At 38.1% G+C, this 20,744-nt stretch overlaps 1 protein-coding gene across 4 annotated transcripts in view; it reads right to left on the reverse strand.

Annotated features, from left to right (window-relative positions):
• Positions 1-20,744, reverse strand: part of LOC107805230 (putative thimet oligopeptidase) — a 50,940-nt gene that overhangs the window by 19,833 nt on the left and 10,363 nt on the right. For all 4 annotated transcript variants that reach the window (XM_075226615.1, XM_075226616.1, XM_075226614.1 and 1 more), the window contains 8 exons: positions 20,639-20,719; positions 6,777-6,854; positions 6,375-6,467; positions 5,969-6,049; positions 5,706-5,868; positions 5,458-5,578; positions 5,295-5,364; positions 5,115-5,222 (listed from right to left, as the gene is read on the reverse strand). In XM_075226615.1, coding sequence (XP_075082716.1) covers positions 5,115-5,222; positions 5,295-5,364; positions 5,458-5,578; positions 5,706-5,868; positions 5,969-6,049; positions 6,375-6,467; positions 6,777-6,854; positions 20,639-20,719 — 795 coding nt within the window. The remainder of the gene's footprint in view (positions 1-5,114; positions 5,223-5,294; positions 5,365-5,457; positions 5,579-5,705; positions 5,869-5,968; positions 6,050-6,374; positions 6,468-6,776; positions 6,855-20,638; positions 20,720-20,744) is intronic.

Raw genomic sequence — 20,744 nt, forward strand, 5'->3', positions numbered from 1 at the left:
TCACTATCTCCAACCACCACAAGTATCGGTAACTCTGTTCACAAAGACTTAATAGATGGAGAGAATAGCATTTTTGCCTCTGCTAGGTTTTGTACAGTTAAATATGGCAACAATAAATACTATGTAAATATAGAAGGATACCCAAATCCTGTAATTAGGTATTTAGGAGATTTTGTAGGCTTGTAATTATAGCTTCCTTATTTGTATTTCTTGCGAAGGTTATTTAAACCCAACAGCTTGAGCTGTTAGGGAATAATCGAGCAATCTATTCTACGAAATCTTTCTTCTCTTCTTGTCTTGACATGGTATTGAGTCAGGCTCTTCGCCAATTTATTGTTTCCTCGATGTTGGATCCCCATCTTATATTGTCAACACTCTCTAGATGTCCAGTCCCGGGCATGTTGGTGGTGACAGTGTTGAGTCCCACATTGGTTGTGGAAAGCGAAACTAGACTCCTTATATGATCTTGGCAATTCCTACCTCATGAGCTAGCTTTTGGGTTGAGTTAGGCCGAAGGTCTGTTTCTTTATCAATAATATGTGAAAAAGTTGTGATCAAAGGAAAAGCTATTTCACTTCCAAAATAGTAATATTATCATTTAAAATGGAACAAATGGAATATTCTATATTTTTTGTTGTTGTACACAAATGAAGTACTATATTACGATAAGAAATAATACAGTATACTATTATCATTTAGATTCTTACATGTTCTTACTAAAACAATAGTATCAAAAATTAACATAACAAAACAACACTGAAGAAAAATTGAGACAAATGGAATTATTGGAGGAAGTCTAATATTGGCTATATGCAATAAACTAATTGAAAAATTGGTATGGACTTTAAATTATTAACGAATACGAAACCATTAGCACCCAAAGGAGAAGCTCTAATCGGGAATCGAAATGAGTTGTGTAGGCTAGAGAATAGGAAGGAGGTTAGGAAAAGGATAAATGGAGGGGGGGGAAAAGAACAGAAAAGAGAGAAGTGATTATTAATGATGTTAGTTGTTGTCTTGTTTTTGGTTCTAGCTTTGCCTTTAAAAAAGGTCCTGTTATGCAAGCACGTCACATTGCAGCTCCAAAAGGGACCAGCATGGCCGTGAGCAAATGCAAATCAAATTTTAAGGACCAAAGACGCAAAATCTGACTTAGAGGACAGAAGAGTTTTGGGGCTTCTGTGGTTAGCCATTCAATTTCTGTTACAGCTCAAGTCTATGGTACGTACTGTTTCCTTTGGCCCAACTGACCTCATGGATTTGCCTCTTTGGTTACATCACATTGAGCTAACAAGCAGGCGTACCATGTGTTTGTGTTCTGTCTTATATAGCACATCACTTTTGTCTCCCTTTCCGGTGCAGGATAGGTGTCATGCATTCCATCTTTATTAGTCTGTTAGCCTACAGTCTGTTGGTCCTTCTCCTTAACACGTCCTTATCACCCTGCTCCTTCATGGGCATCACATGCACCCATCTGAAGAACTCAGCGTCCTTGTAGAGGTTTCTCCCATTATCGTACCCATAGTACATATTGTTCGCATTAACCTAAAAGATGTCACAAATTTGTCTCAAGTTACTCCATATCGAGCCGAAATGCCTGGGTACCATGTGCACTTTTATTTAGTTCAGAAATCTCCGAGGACCAGAGGTGGATGATTGGAAACTCGATGGATAATGGGTCCGCCCCTCTATCCTTCTCCACTTAAATACCTAACTTTTGTTTGCGGCAGATGTGCGCCTAATTCACACATTGGCGTACCACGAACTTGTGCTTTGTCTATTATAGCACATCACTTTTCTCTCTTTCTAATATCTGATTTGTCTAAGATGTTATTAGTTTACAGATATGTATAGTGTAGTCTTGTCCCACATTGGAAGAGGAGTAATATCTCCTTGTAGTGTATAGCTATAAATAGGGACCTCTTGTATAGTATTTATCATCCAATATCAATAACATATTTTATCCCGTGCCTTCTCACATGGTATCAGAGCATTAGTGAGAAAAGATCGATGTGCGTCATTCCAGGGTTAACCGGGAAGAAAGAACTTAGTCATCGTGCAATTTTTCCGATGACCTAAGGCTTGTCTAAGTGAAAATCACTTTCTGTCGGTGTTGTGCTAAAACCAACACCACCACGAGGTAGATCACCCTCCGACGACCAACCCCTGAAATTTTATCCGGCAGAAAAGTCGCCACGCTCCTCCACCCGCCGGCAACAACAACTTTTCCGGTGAGGGTTCCGGCCACTTTTCGACCATTTTTTCGCGAACTTCTTCAGGACAGTGAGCTCTCCTCAAAATTTCGAGCCTACCCATCTAATTCAAATCAAATTCCGACCACTTTTATATTTTTTCGGCGTGAACAGTGACCTTCCCGGCCATTTTTTGAAAACATTTCTTCAGGACAGCTTGCTCGCAAAGGAATTCCGAGTCTATCCATCCTGGTTACGACAAATTCCGACAACTTTGGAATTTTCAGGCGAGCTACGGTGTTTCCGGCATGAACAGTGTTTCCGGCACAGAACAGTGTTCTGTTTTCCTGATGTAAACAGTGTTTTTCAAGCTATTTCTTCAGTTTTCTCACAGGAGTTACTTATTTCCACTATTTCAAGTTAACCTTACTACTACAAATTGTAGCGACATGGGAACCGATTCTTTGAATAGTCGGATGGTTTCTTTAGCAGAGTATATTGAGTTCCTTCAATATAAAGCATGTAAGCAGACATCTTCTGAGATAGCTTCTGTTGTTCAAACAGGTAATAGCGTGACTTGTTCCTCTTCCTGCAGGTAAGTCTATTGTTGGTTGTCGTTGGGTTTATGCAGACAAAGTCGGCCCGGATGGCCAGGTTGATCGGCTTAAGGCTCGTCTTGTTGCAAAAGGGTATACTCAGATTTTTGGGCTTGATTATAGTGATACTTTCTCTCCCGTGGCTAAAGTAGCATATGTTCATCTCTTTTTGTCCATGGTTGATGTACGTCATTGGCCTCTTTATCAGTTAGACATTAAGAATGTTTTTCTCCACGGTGATCTTGAGGAAGAAGTTTATATGGAGCAACCACCTGGTTTTGTTGCTCAGGGGGAGTTTAATGGTTGTGTGTGCAGATTGCGCAGGTCACTCTATGGTTTGAAACAGTCCCCTCGAGCTTGGTTTGGTAAGTTCAGCACAATTATCCAGGACTTCGGCATGACTCGTAGTGAGGCTGATCACTCTGTGTTTTATCGGCATTCTGCTCCTAATCTGTGTATTTATCTAGTGGTTTATGTTGATGATATTGTTATTACTGGTAATGATCAGGATGGTATTACTAATCTAAAGCAACATCTCTTTCAGCACTTCCAGACTAAGGATCTGGGCAAATTGAAGTATTTTCTAGGTATTGAGGTCGCTCAGTCTAGCTCAGGTATTGTTATTTCACAGTGGAAGTATGCCTTAGACATTCTTGAGGAGAATGGAATGATGGGTTGCAGACTTATTGACTCTCCTATGGATCCGAATGCTAAGCTTCTGCCTGGACAGAGGGAGCCTCTTAGAGACCCTACGAGATATACGAGGTTGGTTGGCAAATTGAATTACCTCACAGTGATTAGACCTGACATTTCTTTTCCGGTGAGTGTTGTAAGTCAGTTTATGGATTCTCCCTGTGATAGTCACTGGGATGCAGTTGTTCGCATTCTTCGGTATATAAAGTCAGCTCCAGGCAAAGGATTACTATTCGAGGATCGAGGCCACGAGCAGATTGTTGGGTACACAGATGCTGATTGGGCAGGATCACCTTTTGATAGACGTTCTACGTCTGGATATTGTGTTCTAGTAGGAGGTAATTTGGTCTCGTGGAAGAGCAAGAAACAGAATGTAGTTGCTCGATCTAGCGCCGAAGCCGAATATCGGGCCATGGCTATGGCGACGTGTGAGTTAGTTTGGGTCAAGCAGTTGCTCAAGGAGTTAAAGTTCGGAGAAATCAGCAAGATGGAACTAGTGTGTGATAACCAAGCTGCTCTTCATATTGCGTCAAATCCGGTGTTCCATGAGAGGACTAAACACATTGAGATCGACTGTCACTTTGTCAGAGAAAAAATACTTTCAGGAGATATTGTTACAAAGTTTGTAAAGTCGAATGATCAACTAGCAGATATTTTCACTAAGTCTCTTACTGGTTCTCGTATTAGTTACATGTGTAACAAGCTCGGTACATATGATGTGTATGCACCGGCTTGAGGGGGAGTGTTAGTTTACAGATATGTATAGTGTAGTCTTGTCCCACATTGGAAGAGGAGTAATATCTCCTTGTAGTGTATAGCTATAAATAGGGACCTCTTGTATTGTATTTATCATCCAATATCAATAACATATTTTCTCCCGTGCCTTCTCACAGATGTCAAATGCACCTCTTCTTAGGAAGCTTGCTAACCTAGAATCCTGTCAGTCATTCTCCTTTGACCCGCCCCTATCAGTCCTCCCTCATTCATGGCATCACAATTTTACACGTGATACTTTTTACTCCAACAAACACATATACAATTAAGAATAAGATAAGCATTTCTCTCGCGAAGTCTTCCAGTAAGCTTTAACAAGACAATGTCAAAGGTACAGCTCTATAGTTCTCCTTCATGCCAATATAAACAATAACGTTTCATGGCGTCATACTTCAATTCTTTGGTTGAAGCACGGCCTTCATTTTTTAACAAGTTCAGATCAGGCGATTAATCACATCTGACAATTTTTTCTTGTTACCACTTTCCGAGCTGCAGATGATCCTTATATGTAACTAAGGCAGCTCAGTAATGATTTCAACATGGATTCGACCCGAACTAAACCATTTTTCAAAGGACGGGCAGTCACTTGGATTAATTCCAGTGCACCCCTTGACTAACAAGTTGCGAAGCTGGGAATGGCTCTTAGCCAGTGCCCCACAATGTTTTTCCTCAAAATTGAAATTATTAGACAACAATAATCGCAAGATTGGCTAAGAAAAAAGGACATACTAGTATTTAATTGGAAGGGAGGTGCCAGGTAACATTGCTCTCCAATTGTATTATAACTTGACAGGAGAGACAACTGGAATTCAGACTAGTGTTCTAATTTTTCACTAGGCATGAAAGGAAAGTCACATACCACATGACCAAATTCATGGAAAAGATTCACCACTTCAGGGAATTGCAATAACCCAGGGTGACCATCAACTTTCTTTTCAAATTGAGAAACAAGTAGCGCCACAGGAATCTGGATCCGAGGAAATTTCGTTAGTGAAAATCTAAGAACTAGAATCAGGCAAGTGATACATCCAGCAGTTACCTGTCTTGAACCATTATTTAGTAAACCATTCTGAAGAGCTATGACACAGGTATGCGCATATTTACCGACTCTGTTAAAATTGAAACGAATTTTCAGTATTCTACCATAAAGTTGATAAAGGAAGCACATTGAACTTGAAGAAGAATAATCGAGCTGGGATAACCTGGAGTATAGATCTAGGTAAAAATAACCAACAAGTCCTTTAGAACTAAGATCTGAAGCTGAAAATAGCTGCACATCTGGATGCCAAACCTCAGCACCTTCAACTTCCTTGAAATCTAAGCCTAATATTAAATAAATTATTATTATTATTATTATTATTATTATTATTATTATTATTATTACATTATTGTGTTATGAGTAAGGGAAAAAGGATCAAAGACAGCACCAAACACAATTCGGGGTGATTACCAAATAAGTCTTGGCAGATTTTGAAGATGCCGGACAAAACCAAATTGATAGGGAAGTACTGTTTAATTACTCCAAAATTCATACGGAATTGTTGATCTTTGACTCTTTTGACATAGTATGGGAGATCCTCCATGCCGAAAGGACATTCGCCTTCCTCTTTCTTCTACATTATCAGAACACAAGAATCTTCAAGAGGTGAAGCATATAGGTGAAACAGACCAAACATAAGCTAAAGTGTCAACATACAGGAAATTTGAAGTTACCTTTAATGCTTTAACCATCGAAAGTTCCCTGTAGGCTAAATCATTTAAGCTGGCAGAGAGACTCTCCAAGAACTCAAACACCTAATAAGTTTGAAAATCAAGAGAAATAGCAGACCAAAATTCATTTTGCAAACTTGTAATAAACATTCCAAATATATAAAACATAAATTGTTCCTCTTTGCCTATAGTGGAAATGATAGATATTCAGCACCTCTTAACATTTTGTGCGTGATCCTTCTTGTTTATAGTAGTTGTCAGAACTATTAAAAGGAAAGAAAGGGTAATGACGGAATAGAGTAAAGAGAGACATGTATTCCTAGGAGCCAAGGAAGTTGTGTATTCTTCTCGAGGGCAAATTATTCAAGTTCTGTAAAGAATATCAATCGTCAATGAATTTTGCACCAACCTTAGAGGAAGACTTTGCCATTCTAACATCAGTGGCATAGTCAGCATAATTTGCAAATCCAAGCAATCTAGCAAGCTTGTGCCGCAACTGAATCTGAAATTGTATAAGAAACATGAATATTAACTGGAATTTGAATAGGAGGAGAAGGCAGCATATTAGTAGTTTAGTACATTGGTCAGTCAATCTGCATCCATCAGGAACTTAAGCGTACAGTAAGTTCATCTTAATCATCAGCATTTTCTGTGAAAATAATATTCTCCACAGACAACCAAAACAATCGAAGTAAAAGCTCATAGTAAATTCAGTTCTCAATATAATAGAACTTCTAAGACTATCAAGTATCATGTCAACTTGTTTTTCTAAACAAATGCTCAGAAACTGCAAACTTCTGGGCTTTCATACCAGCTTTTCAAGGATAGTAACATTGGCCTCACATCTGCGCCCATAGGAAATAGCAACAGCTCTTCTGGTTGATCCCACCTTCAAAGACAAAGAACTTCTAAATCACAAATGTTTAGGATGGTTATCATGGAAGACAGACAATGAACTTTCAGAAGTAACATTTTTGCATAAAATAAGACCCTATTTCAAGATGTACATTGAAGAGATAATTAGAGACTGAAGCAATAAAAAAATAAATACAGGGTGAGCTATTTCTGTCAGGAACTTGAATTTTGAGCAAGGATTTAACAGCACCACATAAACCCAGCTTGGCTCAAGATAAGTAATAGGGGAGTGGTTTCCTTGTTCATACTGGTAGCATTAGTACGTACTCTCGTATTTTATCGGTCTTAGGTTTCTATTATTACCTGTTGTCTCTTTTATTTCGGTCTTCTTACTATCTTGTTGCTATTAATTCTTCTTTTCCATGGCTTCTCACTGTTGTTTCTGGCCTTTTTTCTTTTCATTATTGTTATGCTTATGCTAGCTGAGGGTCTATTAGAAACAGCCTATCTATCTCCACAATGTAGGGGTAAGGTTTGCGTATACACTACCCTCCCAATACCCCACTATGTGGGATTACACTGGTATTGTTATTGTTGTTGTCAGATGTGATATTTTCTTCAAAAGAGATACTTTTATAGTAAAAAAAATAATTATATTAATGTATTTGATAGTAGTTATACGTTTCTTGTTTTTTTTTACGAAGTAATAAAATTTTTGTATTAACAAAGGGCACAAAAAACACCCATGTATAAAGAAGTATACCAAAAAATAGAACATCAAACCTTACAAAAGAACTTGGTTTTTTAACCAATGGCACCAATCATCTATACAAATAGAAATCTCATGGGTGCACCAAAAGTTGGTAAGGGATATGAGGCTACTTATCAGATGTACAAAATCATTTTCTACTTCTTCAAAAGCTCTCCTATTTTTCTCCTTCCAAACTGTCAACATAAGTGCTAAAGGAGCCAGATCCCACGCATGTGTCTTCTCTTCCGATTTCAAGTGTCTAACCAAACATAACTTCCTTTACAATGCATGGCATTACATACTGAAGTCCAAACCATCCCAAGATCTTCCACCACAAGCCCGAAGCTACCCCGCAATGTAAAACAAGATGATCCACATCCTCACCCAAGATTTCACACATGAAACACCAACTAACATATAATCTTTCTCTTCCCTTACTTCTCATCCGCCAAGATCCCCCCCCCCCTCTTCCACGGCTAGCCAAGTGAAGAAACACATCTTTCTCGATATTCTAGGGATCCATACTGAGAGATGTGGAAAAACTGACTCCTTCATTCCTAGAAGCAATTCTACCAACTGTTGAATTTTTGCAACCTCCCAATCTTGCAAGTTACTCCTAGATCTCAAATACTAAAGAACTTCTACACCTAGGAGCTTCTGTATCCGTTAATCTGACATCTCTTTTGGCATGAAACTTCATACGTGTTTGGAAATGTGACTCTCAAAGTATTGTTCCCGCACCACATGTGACCTCAGAAACTTACCCTACTCCCATCCTCTATCCTAAAGGGTCGTTTGGTTAAATTATGGGATAGACAAGGGTATTTCATGGGCTGGAATATCTCATGGGATTAGTTATCCCACCTTTTATATGGGATAGCAAATCCCACCATTTTGGTATAAAATTTATCCCGCGGTTAGTTAATACCCATAATCAAACGTGGGATAAATACAATCTCATATTCTATCCCAACATTAGTATCCTTATCCCGGTAACCAAATGACCCCTAAGAGAATATATTTTTGTCAAACTATTCCCATTGTAAGGACCCGTAAAAGTCCACCAAGGATTTAAGGTTTTATAGTGCCAAGGTCAAGCTAATATGTTCGGAAGGTTGCGCAGTACGTATTTGTGGATTGTGCAATGCGTCGCGAAGTGGGTAGAAGATCTGGCATGAGAGGGTGATTTTGCGATCATTTATGCGGACCGTGAATCGGTTGCGCTGACCGCAGAATCATCGCGGATTGGGGCAGAAGCAAACTAGAATTTTGAGGGTCATTTCGCGATGCGTTATGCGGACCGTCTATCTATTTTGCGGACTGCAGATCGATCGCGGAATCGGTAGGGCCACCTGGGGAATTCTTGAAGGAGATTTCGCGGTCCAATGTGTGAACCGCAGAACCATTATGCGAACCGCAGATCCAGCGCAGACCTGTCCAGTTCCAACTCAAATCTGGAGGACCATTTTGCGGTGCATTTCGGGGACCGCAGAGGCGTTTCGATGTTTATTCTGTGATCGCAAACCTGCATCAGAGGGGAATTTTTGGAAAATTCCTAACCTGGCTCTATTTTTAATAAAAGGCTTTAGGGGTCATTTTAGAAGGAAAATCTGATATTTTGAGAGAGGGAAACACTCTAGAGAGAGAGGGAGAAGCTCCAAGCTTTGCCACTCTTCAATTTATTGCCATTCTTGGGAATTCAAGGAAGGAAAAACACAAGGTCTTCTACTAACAAGGTAAGACTTCATCCTTAGGTCACATACAATGTTCAATAACGAATTCATAGGTAAGATTTTAGTATTGGGGCTTATGGGATGGTTATTGGAAGCCATAAGCCTTCAATCTTGGATTTGGGGGTATGTGAAGATTAGGAGATGTGATTCTTGGGTTGGGAATGAATGGTTGGCATGCATGTGCCAATGGAGGTTATTGGTTGCCTTAGGATGGTGGTAGATGAATTGTTGAAATGGGAAGTTGGTGGTGGGATGAAGAAATCCCATTGTAGAAAGTTGTAAACAAGTATGCACGCTGAAAGTTTGATAAGATGCCTAAAGACCTAAATTATGAGAATCCTCTTTAATAATGGTTCAATTGAACTATGTTAATGTAGACTGAAGTTGCTAAGAGTAGTGGAACGTTGTAGGGATCCTAAGGAAAGCTCGATTGAGGTATGTTTGGCTAAACTCCTTCTATAGAATCGGATTCCATGAACTCCTCATAAAACTCTAACTATGGTTGTCCAAGTTCCCATTCCTTTGTTTGAAATGTTTCAAATAATTGATTTATCAAATGCTTTTGCATTCAATTTATGTTCCAATTGAAATCAATATGTTCTCCTTCTAGAGATGTTTCAATGTGTTTTAAGCTCTTATGTACTTGCTAGTCATAAGGTAGCGCTTTGCGCGTGTACCTATATCAAGGAATACACAAATTTTAAAAATTACATACATATATTTGGCAGTTTGTTTGAATTATAAATAAAATTTAATAAAAAATTTCTAAATGATAAAATATTGTTCTCGTTAGCTAGCACAATAAATGAAGAAATCTTATCACGTAAAAGTTTTCAGATGCCTTATTGTGATTTATGAGAACTTATGTCAAAATTTATATAAATTAATGATATTTATGTGACCTAACAATAAAAACAAAACATAAAATACTTTTATCATGATTCTCCAAAGATTTGTCAAATAACACAAATTAAAATTAAAAATTTCTGTCTTTTAGAAATTTGAGAATGAAAAGGTTGGCTTATACCTCCTAAAAATATAATAGTGGCAATGTAAAGTTCAAAAAATGACTAATATTGAACTAATAATTTATAACAAATAACTTAATATAAATATTATAGCGAGACATTATCATTTGTTGGACTGAATACATGAAAGAGAAAGAAATAAAGTACAACTCATTTATAATATAGTTTGTATTCTACTATTTCATCCTTATTGCTTTAAATTTGCACTTTTGTCGATTTAAATCTTAATTTTATGTTATAACAAAATTTTGCTATATTTGTCTTTCACCGTCGATTTGCTATACTCTTCTTACAAAAATAAATTCCATGTAGCTTAATTGTTTTGTCAATCTGGAAAATATTTTTTTCTTATATGATGAATTTGTTAAATAATTAAATTAAATTCCTTTTCTGATATGTTAATTCAATGACTTAATTATTTGTTCTCAACATTAAAAGAAATAACTTAATATTTATTAATTTAAATTCTTTAATATTAGCTCATTTCAATTTTTAATTTGGCTATAATTATAACTTTGTCCAATGATAATTCGATTTTCCAATAGTAAGAAAAATCAAATGTCAATTTTGAATATTTATGTTTCCTGAATCATTGTGTGTTTGACTCACACAAATTTTGCTAGCTCACGTTTTGCATAATAAAGAATCTTATAGGAGTAGTTCAATACAACTCTAAAGAATCTTAAAGGAGTAGTTCAATACAACTCTAATAAAAGTCCTAAATATTATGATTACCTACCTAGTTCAATAAAGAAAGATTTAATAACAAAAAACTTTAGTTGCTTTTAAAATCTTAAATATTAGGAAACTAACTTTAATTACAATTTTGTGTAGCATGAAACCTATTTTTAAAGGATAAAAAAGGTGAACAACATTTCGCTAAGCGGCTTCGTGCTTTTAATATAGTATAGATGTATCCGAAACTATGATTTTCCAATGTTTCAAATATCCTTAATATTTTATGATAAGCCATGTCAAACGAGCAGAGTGAAAGTATGACGAGGAAATGCGGCCATTTTGCCAAAATAAGATTGATGATGTATGTCCCAAGGGATAAATGAAAAGAAAAGATTTTTATGAAATGCTTTGGATGAAATGTTTTTGGAAGTATTGTTATGTAACCGAGAAGGTGTAGGTTATAAGGCCTATACTTAAAACTACACGTGCCGGTGTAGGAGTCGATTGGGGACAAGTCCCCTTTCGCACCATGATGAGATTATGCCCCAATATTGGGATGATGTATTGTATTGCTAGCACAGACACGTCGATCCACACGGCATTGTGGTGAGACAGCTTAGCCGATCCGGTCGAGATCGGCTGTCGTGCCGCCACATGGTGGTTGTATGTTATTATATCGGTAACTAATGATCTCCCAACTAAAATTTTAATGCTCATTTCAAGATTTTACTTATGTCACACTTTCTTCTCATGTTTTAATTTGGCGTTTTAAATACTAATGATTTTCTCACTACTTACATGTTCCCTCTCCTTATGTTGGCATTTCATTCCATATGAAAGTACTTAGTTTTACATACTAATACTATTCCATATGTACTAACGTCCATTTTGCCGGGGACGTTGCATCTTTAATGGATGCAGGTGGTACCTCAGCAGGCGGCATCGATTCTTGATAGGAGCGTACCCTTCTCTCAGCTGATTTGGTGACGCTACATCGGGGCCTTATGTTGTATTGATCCTTGTACATTATTTTTGAGGTATAGCCGGGGACGCTGCATCTTTAATGGATGCAGGTGGTACCTCAGCAGGCGGCATCGATTCTTGATAGGAGCGTACTCTTCTCTCAGCTGATTTGGTGACGCTACATCGGGGCCTTATGTTGTATTGATCCTTGTACATTATTTTTGAGGTATAGCAGGGGCCTTGTCACTGGCACTTCCATATTTTCTCATGCTAGTCTAGAGGCTCCGTCGACACACTGTGTGTCATGTATGTTGGAGGGAACTACATGGTTGTTTTGTCATTTACTTCCACTTATAAACTATGGATTTGTATCATTTTGTTATCTATCAATGAAATTCTTTAATGAATGAAAATTAGCATTGCACGTTCCTATCTTCTCTGTTGGCTATCTCATGTCATTACTTCTCAAATCATTCATGGATAAGGGTAGATAGTAGCCACCAAGTAGGCTTGCTTGACTGGGATACCTCAGTTGAGCATCGGTTCCGCTCCCCTTGGTTGGGCGTGACACCCATCCCTTCAAATGTTCCTCCGTAGACCACATATGTAAGGAAGTATAAAAAAATTTGTCCTCCATCCCCCTTCCAAGATCCCATACTTCTCCATAGTCACCTCTCTAAGAAAGCATGCTCTCCATAACCATTTTCCTAACAGTGCCTTGTTAAAAACCTTTCAATTTTTAATCCCAAGCCCTCCCCAACTTTTTGGTGTCATGACCGTCTTGCAATTTACGAAGTGGAACTTCCTCTCCCCTCTTAACAAATCCTATAAGAAATCCCGTTGAATTTGTTTTCGCGTGACACTAGACTGGAGTGTGTAACAAGGACATGAAATATGTAGGGATGCTCGATAATGTACTCTTAATCAACACTTCCTTGCCTTCTTTGGATAAGTATCTCTTTTACAAGCCAGAAGGCCTCCTTTCTAATCTCTATCACCTAGTTCCAAGCTACTTGGTCCTTATTAGATGCTCTCAACGGTTGAACAGTAGACCATCATAGATAGTAGGAAGAGCCCCAATCTTGTAACTCAACATCCGAGCTAACATTTCAACATTCTCCACCTCCCTAATCGGGACGGTCTCACAATTTCTCATATTAATCCTTAGGCCGGACACCACCTGAAACTATGTCAGTACTTGTCTCAAAGCCCTAACTGAGTCCTATAAGCGTCACAAAATGATGAAGTATCATGATTATCAACAAAAATATATATGTACTATCTGCAAACAGTAAATGTGACACCTTCACAGAACTTTGCCTCCAACTACTGCAGAGAAACCTCTCAAGTAACCTCTCGCCACAACTATATTTGTCCTCTTGCAGAGTGCCTCCATCACAAGTATGAATAACGTTGGAGATAACGGGTCTCCCTCACTCTTCTCGAACTCCCGAATAAACCACATGAGTTGTCATCTATGTTGCTCGAACTCTCCGAAAATGTCGCCGGGTGCGTGTCGGATTCTCCAAAAGCAGTGTATTTTTTGGAGAATCCGACACGGGTGCAGCAGTATTTTGGAGAGTCTGCACAACATAGGCTGCGATTTGCAAGAATTGAATACCTAACTATTGAGATGCAAAATTTGATCCACGTCTTCCATCTAAACACAAAACACATCTTAATCAAAGAGAATTCGAGGAACTTCCACTTAACATGATCATATGCCTTCTCAAGATTCAATTTGCACAAATTATCCGTTTCTCATTGTTTTCTTCTTGAGTCGACCACTTAATTTGCCACTAATGTTGCACTAGAATTTGTCTACCTTCCGAAAAGAGTTTTTTACGAAGTAGATACTATCTCATCTACAACCTTCTTTAGTCTATTGAAAGCATCTTAGACATAATTTCATAGATCCTGCCCACTAGCCTAATAGGTCAATAATCCTTAATACTCGAAGCACAATCTCTTTTCGGAATGACAATGAAAAAGACTTTGAGACTTTTCTCAAATTTCCTATCTCTTGAAAAGCTTTAATGCCATCAACTCATCTTTAACTATACTCCAACACTACTGGAAGGACGCCAAAGTGAAACCGTCTGGACCAGGAGCTTTATCCTTTGCACAACACTCCACCTCGTACACCTCCTCTTCCCCAAAAGCCCTTTCTAAACATAGCCTCATCTCCCTTCCCTCCTCCCATTTGATTAAGCTCTAGACCAACCCCAACCGCCTCACCCCACCCAATTTTGGCCTTAAATCCACCTCTTTTATGAATAGTTGCTAATAGAATCCTAGTATCACTCCTTCTACCTTTTTTTCCCCCTTATGCACTACTTTATTTACCTTAACCGAGTGTCCGAGTTAATTAAAATTTCTCTACCTTTTTTTCTACAACTAGCCAATTGAAAATTTCGGTATTGCAATACCCTCTTCCAGCCATAAGGTCCTCGATTTTTGTCTCCAACTAGTTTCTTGAGCCAATGCCAAAGAAGCTAGCTCACTCTACTACTCCTTCCTCTCTCTTTTCCTATCCTCCAACTCCCTCTCCTTCAATCCTTTCTAACTCCCCCACCTCATTTATAATCTCTTTTATCTTCACCTTTACCCTCCCAAACATTTCTTTATTCCACACCTGAATATCTCTTTTTAAGCAACTTCAACTTCTTTGCAAGTCAGAATGATAGGCTCCCCACCACTTCATACCTATTCCACTAACCAACCACACTAACCCCAAAATCTATTGCCCAACCACATATTCTCAACTCTAACTCTTGTGATCATGTTTCTCCTACCATCCAACATGATTGGTAAATGGTTTGATGTCAGTCTTGGTAAAGAATTCCAAACAACATTCCGAGTTATCTCCTCCCAAGCGATTGACAACAGGAATTTGTCGAGTCTCGATCTAGAGGATGATTCCTTCGACCTCGAACACATGAATCTAGCACCTGTTAAAGGAAAAACAATAAAAGAGTGGTTATCAATAAACTTCGAGAACTCCTTCATTGCCCTAGATATCACCTTGCACCCTGCCCTTTCCTCAAGGAATCAAATTTTATTAAAGACCCTTCCTGACATCAATAGAATATCCCACACCCACATAACATTTGACAACTCTTCCCAAATTGCCACCTTCGACCCCTCACTCAGTGGACCATGCACTCCAAAAAACCCACTCCATGCCTTTCCCACAAGTTCGGAGTTTTGCAGCTAGTAAATGATCTCCTTTCCTTACCTCCCTAGACTCTAATTTTCTCTTATCTCATAATAAAAGTATCCCACCGGCTCTTCCCCAAGCCAATAGAATCGTGTTTCACCCAACTTGCTTCCCACACACTTCTTACAATACTATTTGGCATATACTCCATTTTGCTTTCTTGAAAACAAACAAGATCAACCCATATTCCCTCATCCCAGCTTCGATGATGGTTCTTTTGTTTGGGTCATTCATCCCCTCATATTCCAACCAATGATCTTAACATCCATAGTCCACATTTTTACTCTAACCCCCGTATTCCACCTCCCCCCTACTTTTTCCCCTCTCCATATTCATTCGATGGAATACCACTTAGCATCCATCCCCTTATCGTGCCATTTTGCCCTCTTTCCTCGTCCTCCCACGTCATCAGTACCTTCTCCATCAACCCCTCCAGCCTCATTTTCAATATCTAACAATAATTCGATAATTTTATACTCTTTTCTTCCACTGAAAATAATCACTATCGCGGGACTTACCCAAAAAAAATAACCATATTAAGAAATTAAGTCATAATGAAATTGCTATAACCTAAGAATCATTGCTATTGCTGAATTACGCAGCTTCGTCATCAAATTCAATAAGTGCAACATCCTTTTCAAGCTTATCGGCATTAAGCCCCAACGAGAGTCCATTATCATTTAGTTTTTGACTATCCATAATGAAACTACTTAGAGGCATATCTTCATAACAAACGACTTATATCCCTTGTACCAGCACTGTGCAAGAAACTTCTAGAGCCCTTGCCATTCCTCGATAATTGGGTACACATGACAATTTGGACAAAGATGTAGTGGATCACCTTCCAACATATTCCAGTAGTCATCTTCGCCCCTTCGAAAGATCTTATGTCTTTTAGTAAGTAAAACTGTTTAAATATTTTTTTCCATACGTATATTGTGCCAATGGCATAATAGTAAAGTCATATTTCTTAGTGAACTCTACCCACTTCAGTTGCTCTCCACATGTTTTGACCCATTTGAGTAATGGTATTCGATTATAATATGGCCTATTTCCTCAAGTAGTTCCTAGAGGAATATGGGTTTACTCTTTAATTCTCTGAGAAACCCATACATTGTTAACCATTTAAAGCAGTATATTTACCCAACATTTTTGTTCGAGGTAAGGTTCTATGAACAACAACGGGATTTTTAGCACGAGAAATTTGCCTTTTCACTTTTTGGCATTTTAAGTAGACACCCTTGAAGTCGAATGATCTAAGAGGCATGCTTCTAAAACTTTAGGCTAGCCTTTAAATTGGAATAGTTTAGTTTCATCGGACTCTCATTTTAATCAAGTTTATTCCCTTAGGGATCGTTTGGTTTAGAAGCAAATTATGCAGGGATCAGTAATGTAAGGATTGTAATGCAAAGAGTGCAATGCGGGAATTGGTAATGCAAGGATCATAATACATGGATTGTTATTTGTTATTGAATATTTAGTTTGTTGTATTAAAGATTATTATACAATTTACATTTTAAAATATGCTTGTATTTTTTAATACAATAAAAGATTGGTTACCACATGAAGACATATTTTTGTCATTCAGTTGTTCTAATCCAATGTATTACTAATTCCCGCATTCATATTCTATATTATCCCGCATAAATAATAAATAAATTTTCGCATAACTTATACAGGTATTGGATATGCGGAAAAGAACATTTGAAACCAAACTCTATAATGAACTATGTTATGTTTTACATGGAAAAGAAAAACCAAGCCAAACATTGTATAAACCAGGGTTGTAAAAAGCGAGCGCTTCCTCGCTTAAAGCGAGAAGCGAAGCGAGGCGAGGTATCCGGCGCTTCTGTTAGCTGAAGCGTAGCAGATTTACAAAAGTGCTCGCTTCTCCTGAAAAAGCGAGAAGCGATGAAGCGATGCGAAGCGTACGAAGCGAGCACTTCTCTTTATAACTGGGCTGCCAACGTATTTAATTTAAAAAGCTGTCTTTTTTTAAAAAACCATCGAGCAACAGCAATAGAGAAAGAAAGAGGCAGCCTAGGGTTTAAGTTTTCTACACTTTTCAACTTCAAGATCATCAAGTTTGGTCCCATGTATGTGATTTCTTCTTCCTCCTCCTCCTCCTCCTCCTCCTTCGTCTTCTTCTTGTTCTTCTTTTTCTTTCACTGTTTCAGCATCCAAATAGCAGCGAAATGCTGGCGAAATTATTTTTTCCCTTTAGTTCTTCTTTCTCATTCTTCTACTCTTCTTCTTCTTCATTTTGTTGCACTGTTTCAGTGATAAAAAGATTGAAATGCTGCCCATTTTTTCTTACAGTTACATGTGTTGTCTATGCAGTATTTATTTTAATTCAAATAGAGTAACCAATTAATTCAAAATTTAAAAAGATTTTTTTTAGTTAAAAAGGTAGTTTATTTTGTCTTAATAATGCCACTAGGCTTTTTGTGGTTATGCCACTTGTCTTAATAATGTGCTTTTGCCTCTCCTTTTATTATATATAGATTTTTTTTTTAAATTCCGCTTCACTTCAAAAAAGTGAGCGCTTCGCTTCTCGCTTTAAGCGAAAAGGGGCTTGTCGCTTTTCCTCGCTTCACGCTCTTCACAACACTGGTATAAACAAAGTTGGATTTTAAGTGGAGATTATTTTCTCCACTACTCCAACCAAATGTCACTTTAGTTAACCATCAAAAATGATGTGACAAAACAAGTTCATGCATGTGAAAAAATGTCAGCTTGTAAGAGTTATCTTTAAAAGGTTGACAATACATGCAGCAAGCGCGTGACAAATGATACGTCATGGATGAGTTGTACATTAAGTGATGGATCTAGAATTTTAAGCAAGGGGATTCAACATTTTAAGGAGGTAAACAGTAAAAAAATTTACCAAACGGGTTCATCAAAAAAAATTAAATCTAAATATAATTTAAACTATCGTTACGTTAGATCAAAACTAGTGCAGTTCTACATTGTTTGAAGTAATGTTTTTTTCAAAAAGAAAAAATTAAAATACTAGTGTTGGAGGCTGACTTTCCTTTCTTACCATTAGATAAACCTATTTTTCCCCTTTGATTTGCACTACTTTCTTTCCCTCTATAGGTACATCTTTTGAAGTTGGAGGCCCTTTTATATCATGGCTCTTCTTTGGCTCCAATGCATAGAGAACATATCACCAAGATTGTTCAATAGCCATCATGTGAGTATGATGAATTTGCTCGCTTTGCTTATGCAAGGTATCGAGTGTTCTTAGCGCCTTCCTCTCTAATATCCTCAGCTATTTTCAAACGGTTATTCAAGGAACTCATGGTCTCCTTGGCTTGATTTATAGCATAACCCTCCAACACTTGCAGAGACATGTTATCAAAGTCATGTGTCTTACTTTTATATTTGTTACTTGTCCCTGATGATGATGTTCCAAGATCATCATCATATGGTGTGACAAGAACTGGTTTGAAGTTGTTCGAGCAGGTTTACTTCATGCTTCTCATCAGAATGTCAAGGGATTGTATTTGTAGTAGCAGGATCTGCTTTAGGTTTCCTGAAGTGGAAATTTAGTGGAATCTGCTTTTGGAAAACTAAAGTGATTTTTCTAGAGGATAAAAAGGGTAACTCGGTGCACTAAGCTCCAGCTATACGCGGGGTGCGGGGAAGGGCCGGACCACAAGGGTCTATCGTACGCAGCCTTACCCTGCATCTCGGCAAGAGGCTGTTTCCACGGTTCGAAGCCGTGACCTCCTGGTCACATGGCAGCAACTTTACCAGTTACGCCACGGCTCCCCTTCAGATTTTTTCTAGAAGATCTCTCCAGAAATGGTTAGATCAGCATCTGCACTTAAGTGGATCACCTGGGAATTAGTAAGAATGTGGGTCTGTTTGGAGGGAAATAAGATGGGTTTCAAAGCTGTAGAAAATAATTCTGAAGTGTGTGGAAATCGAACCTGCCGAACCTGCCACCCTCATGGAGAATCTGAACCCCCTTAACCACTAAGTTGAACATTTGGTTTATATCAAGGGGACTCAATATATAATATATATACAACATAAATAAATTTGACCTTATATACAGTGTAATTTTCCGGCGAAGGGGGTTTGGATGAAATCCTCTTCCGCCCCCTAGCTCCGCCCATGGACTCGCTCACATCATATATGATTCATGTCGCGTTCTGGTTTTGCAACTGTTTAGTTGTACTTGTTTGTAAGGTAGTATTTAAATTCATTTTTTACTTTGCTTATCCAGATAGAAGTGAACTGACTCATGGATCCTTCGCGTATTCACCCTTGTCCTATAGACTATCCCGTGTTGACCCTCTAGTCTAGACATAGCCAGTGTGATGTTTGGGATAGGCATAGAGAAACAAATCCAGTTCATCCACGACGTATGGATGGGAAGTTATAGTGTCATGTTTGTGCCCCTCCTCTATACAGTCGAGTCATACAGTACTTATACAAATCTAGGTTCTGTGTGATGTACGCTGTTGGCCGTATACAATTTGATTGACGGTTGATCATGGTGCTTTTAAAGCGTCGGCACCCAGAGACATACATTCTAGGCAGCCACCACACTACAAGACATTGAGCTAATTTAAAGGCTTCCTGTAGAAGTCCACAGTCCACACTGTTGGGAGGGGTTGTGGGGTACCTAGGTGGCGAGATGAGATGAAGCATTTGACCGGCTTTCACCCCATTGCCAATTCGTTAAAAGGGTGGCAGATTGGCACATATCTGATTAAGACCTACTTTGACTAAGCAGCAGATATTATTATGGATGCTCCTGACGAGGTAGTGCAGCAGGGATGCCAGTGTACATAGTATGCATGTAATATATACATTTACATGTTTCATTCTACACCGAAAACAAAACAAAATTAGCCTTAATCTTGAAAATCAAATTAGTAGTATCTTCAAAGCATCTTTTATTTCTCTCAAGCCATATAGTCCACAATATCCACGCATGTGTAGTGTTCCACCAAAGTAGCCATATAATATTGGTACTTAGCAATGTGAGTTAGTTGATAGGAATGGGCTGCTTTTAAGAACACTTCCCAAAATTCTGAAATAAAATCATATATTCGTTTTACATTAACTATCATCTATTAGAAAGAAGTTCTCATAAAAAAATGTCACCAGCATTTAATGTTAAACAAATACTGAAGCTCCTTAGGTTCAACTAGACGAACCAGCTATGTTCAGATAACAAGCAAACAATTCAACTGGTGATGCACAAAAAGAGAAGTTGCAGTTTAATATATGGAAACTAATGGAAACAATGCATCAATTAGCATCGCATGAGTTCCTCCTTGGTCCCAAACAATCAACAAATATAGTAAAGTCTAAAAAGGCAAACACCCAGAAGGATTTAGGAGCAATGACATAAATAGTTCTGTAACAGAAAACTGCTTTTCAGCAAAAGATGCATGCATATGTCATAATCTCTGCTTAACTCACCTTGCAAAGCTCTAGCACTGGTAAAATCTGATGGCTCTTCAAAATGATTTTTCTTTTACCATCTTTAGATTTTTCTAAGCTCTGCATGAATTCAACAACGAGGAGA

The sequence above is a fragment of the Nicotiana tabacum genome, chromosome 12, assembly GCF_000715075.1.
Source record: "Nicotiana tabacum cultivar K326 chromosome 12, ASM71507v2, whole genome shotgun sequence".
In the NCBI taxonomy this organism is placed as follows: Eukaryota; Viridiplantae; Streptophyta; class Magnoliopsida; order Solanales; family Solanaceae; genus Nicotiana; species Nicotiana tabacum.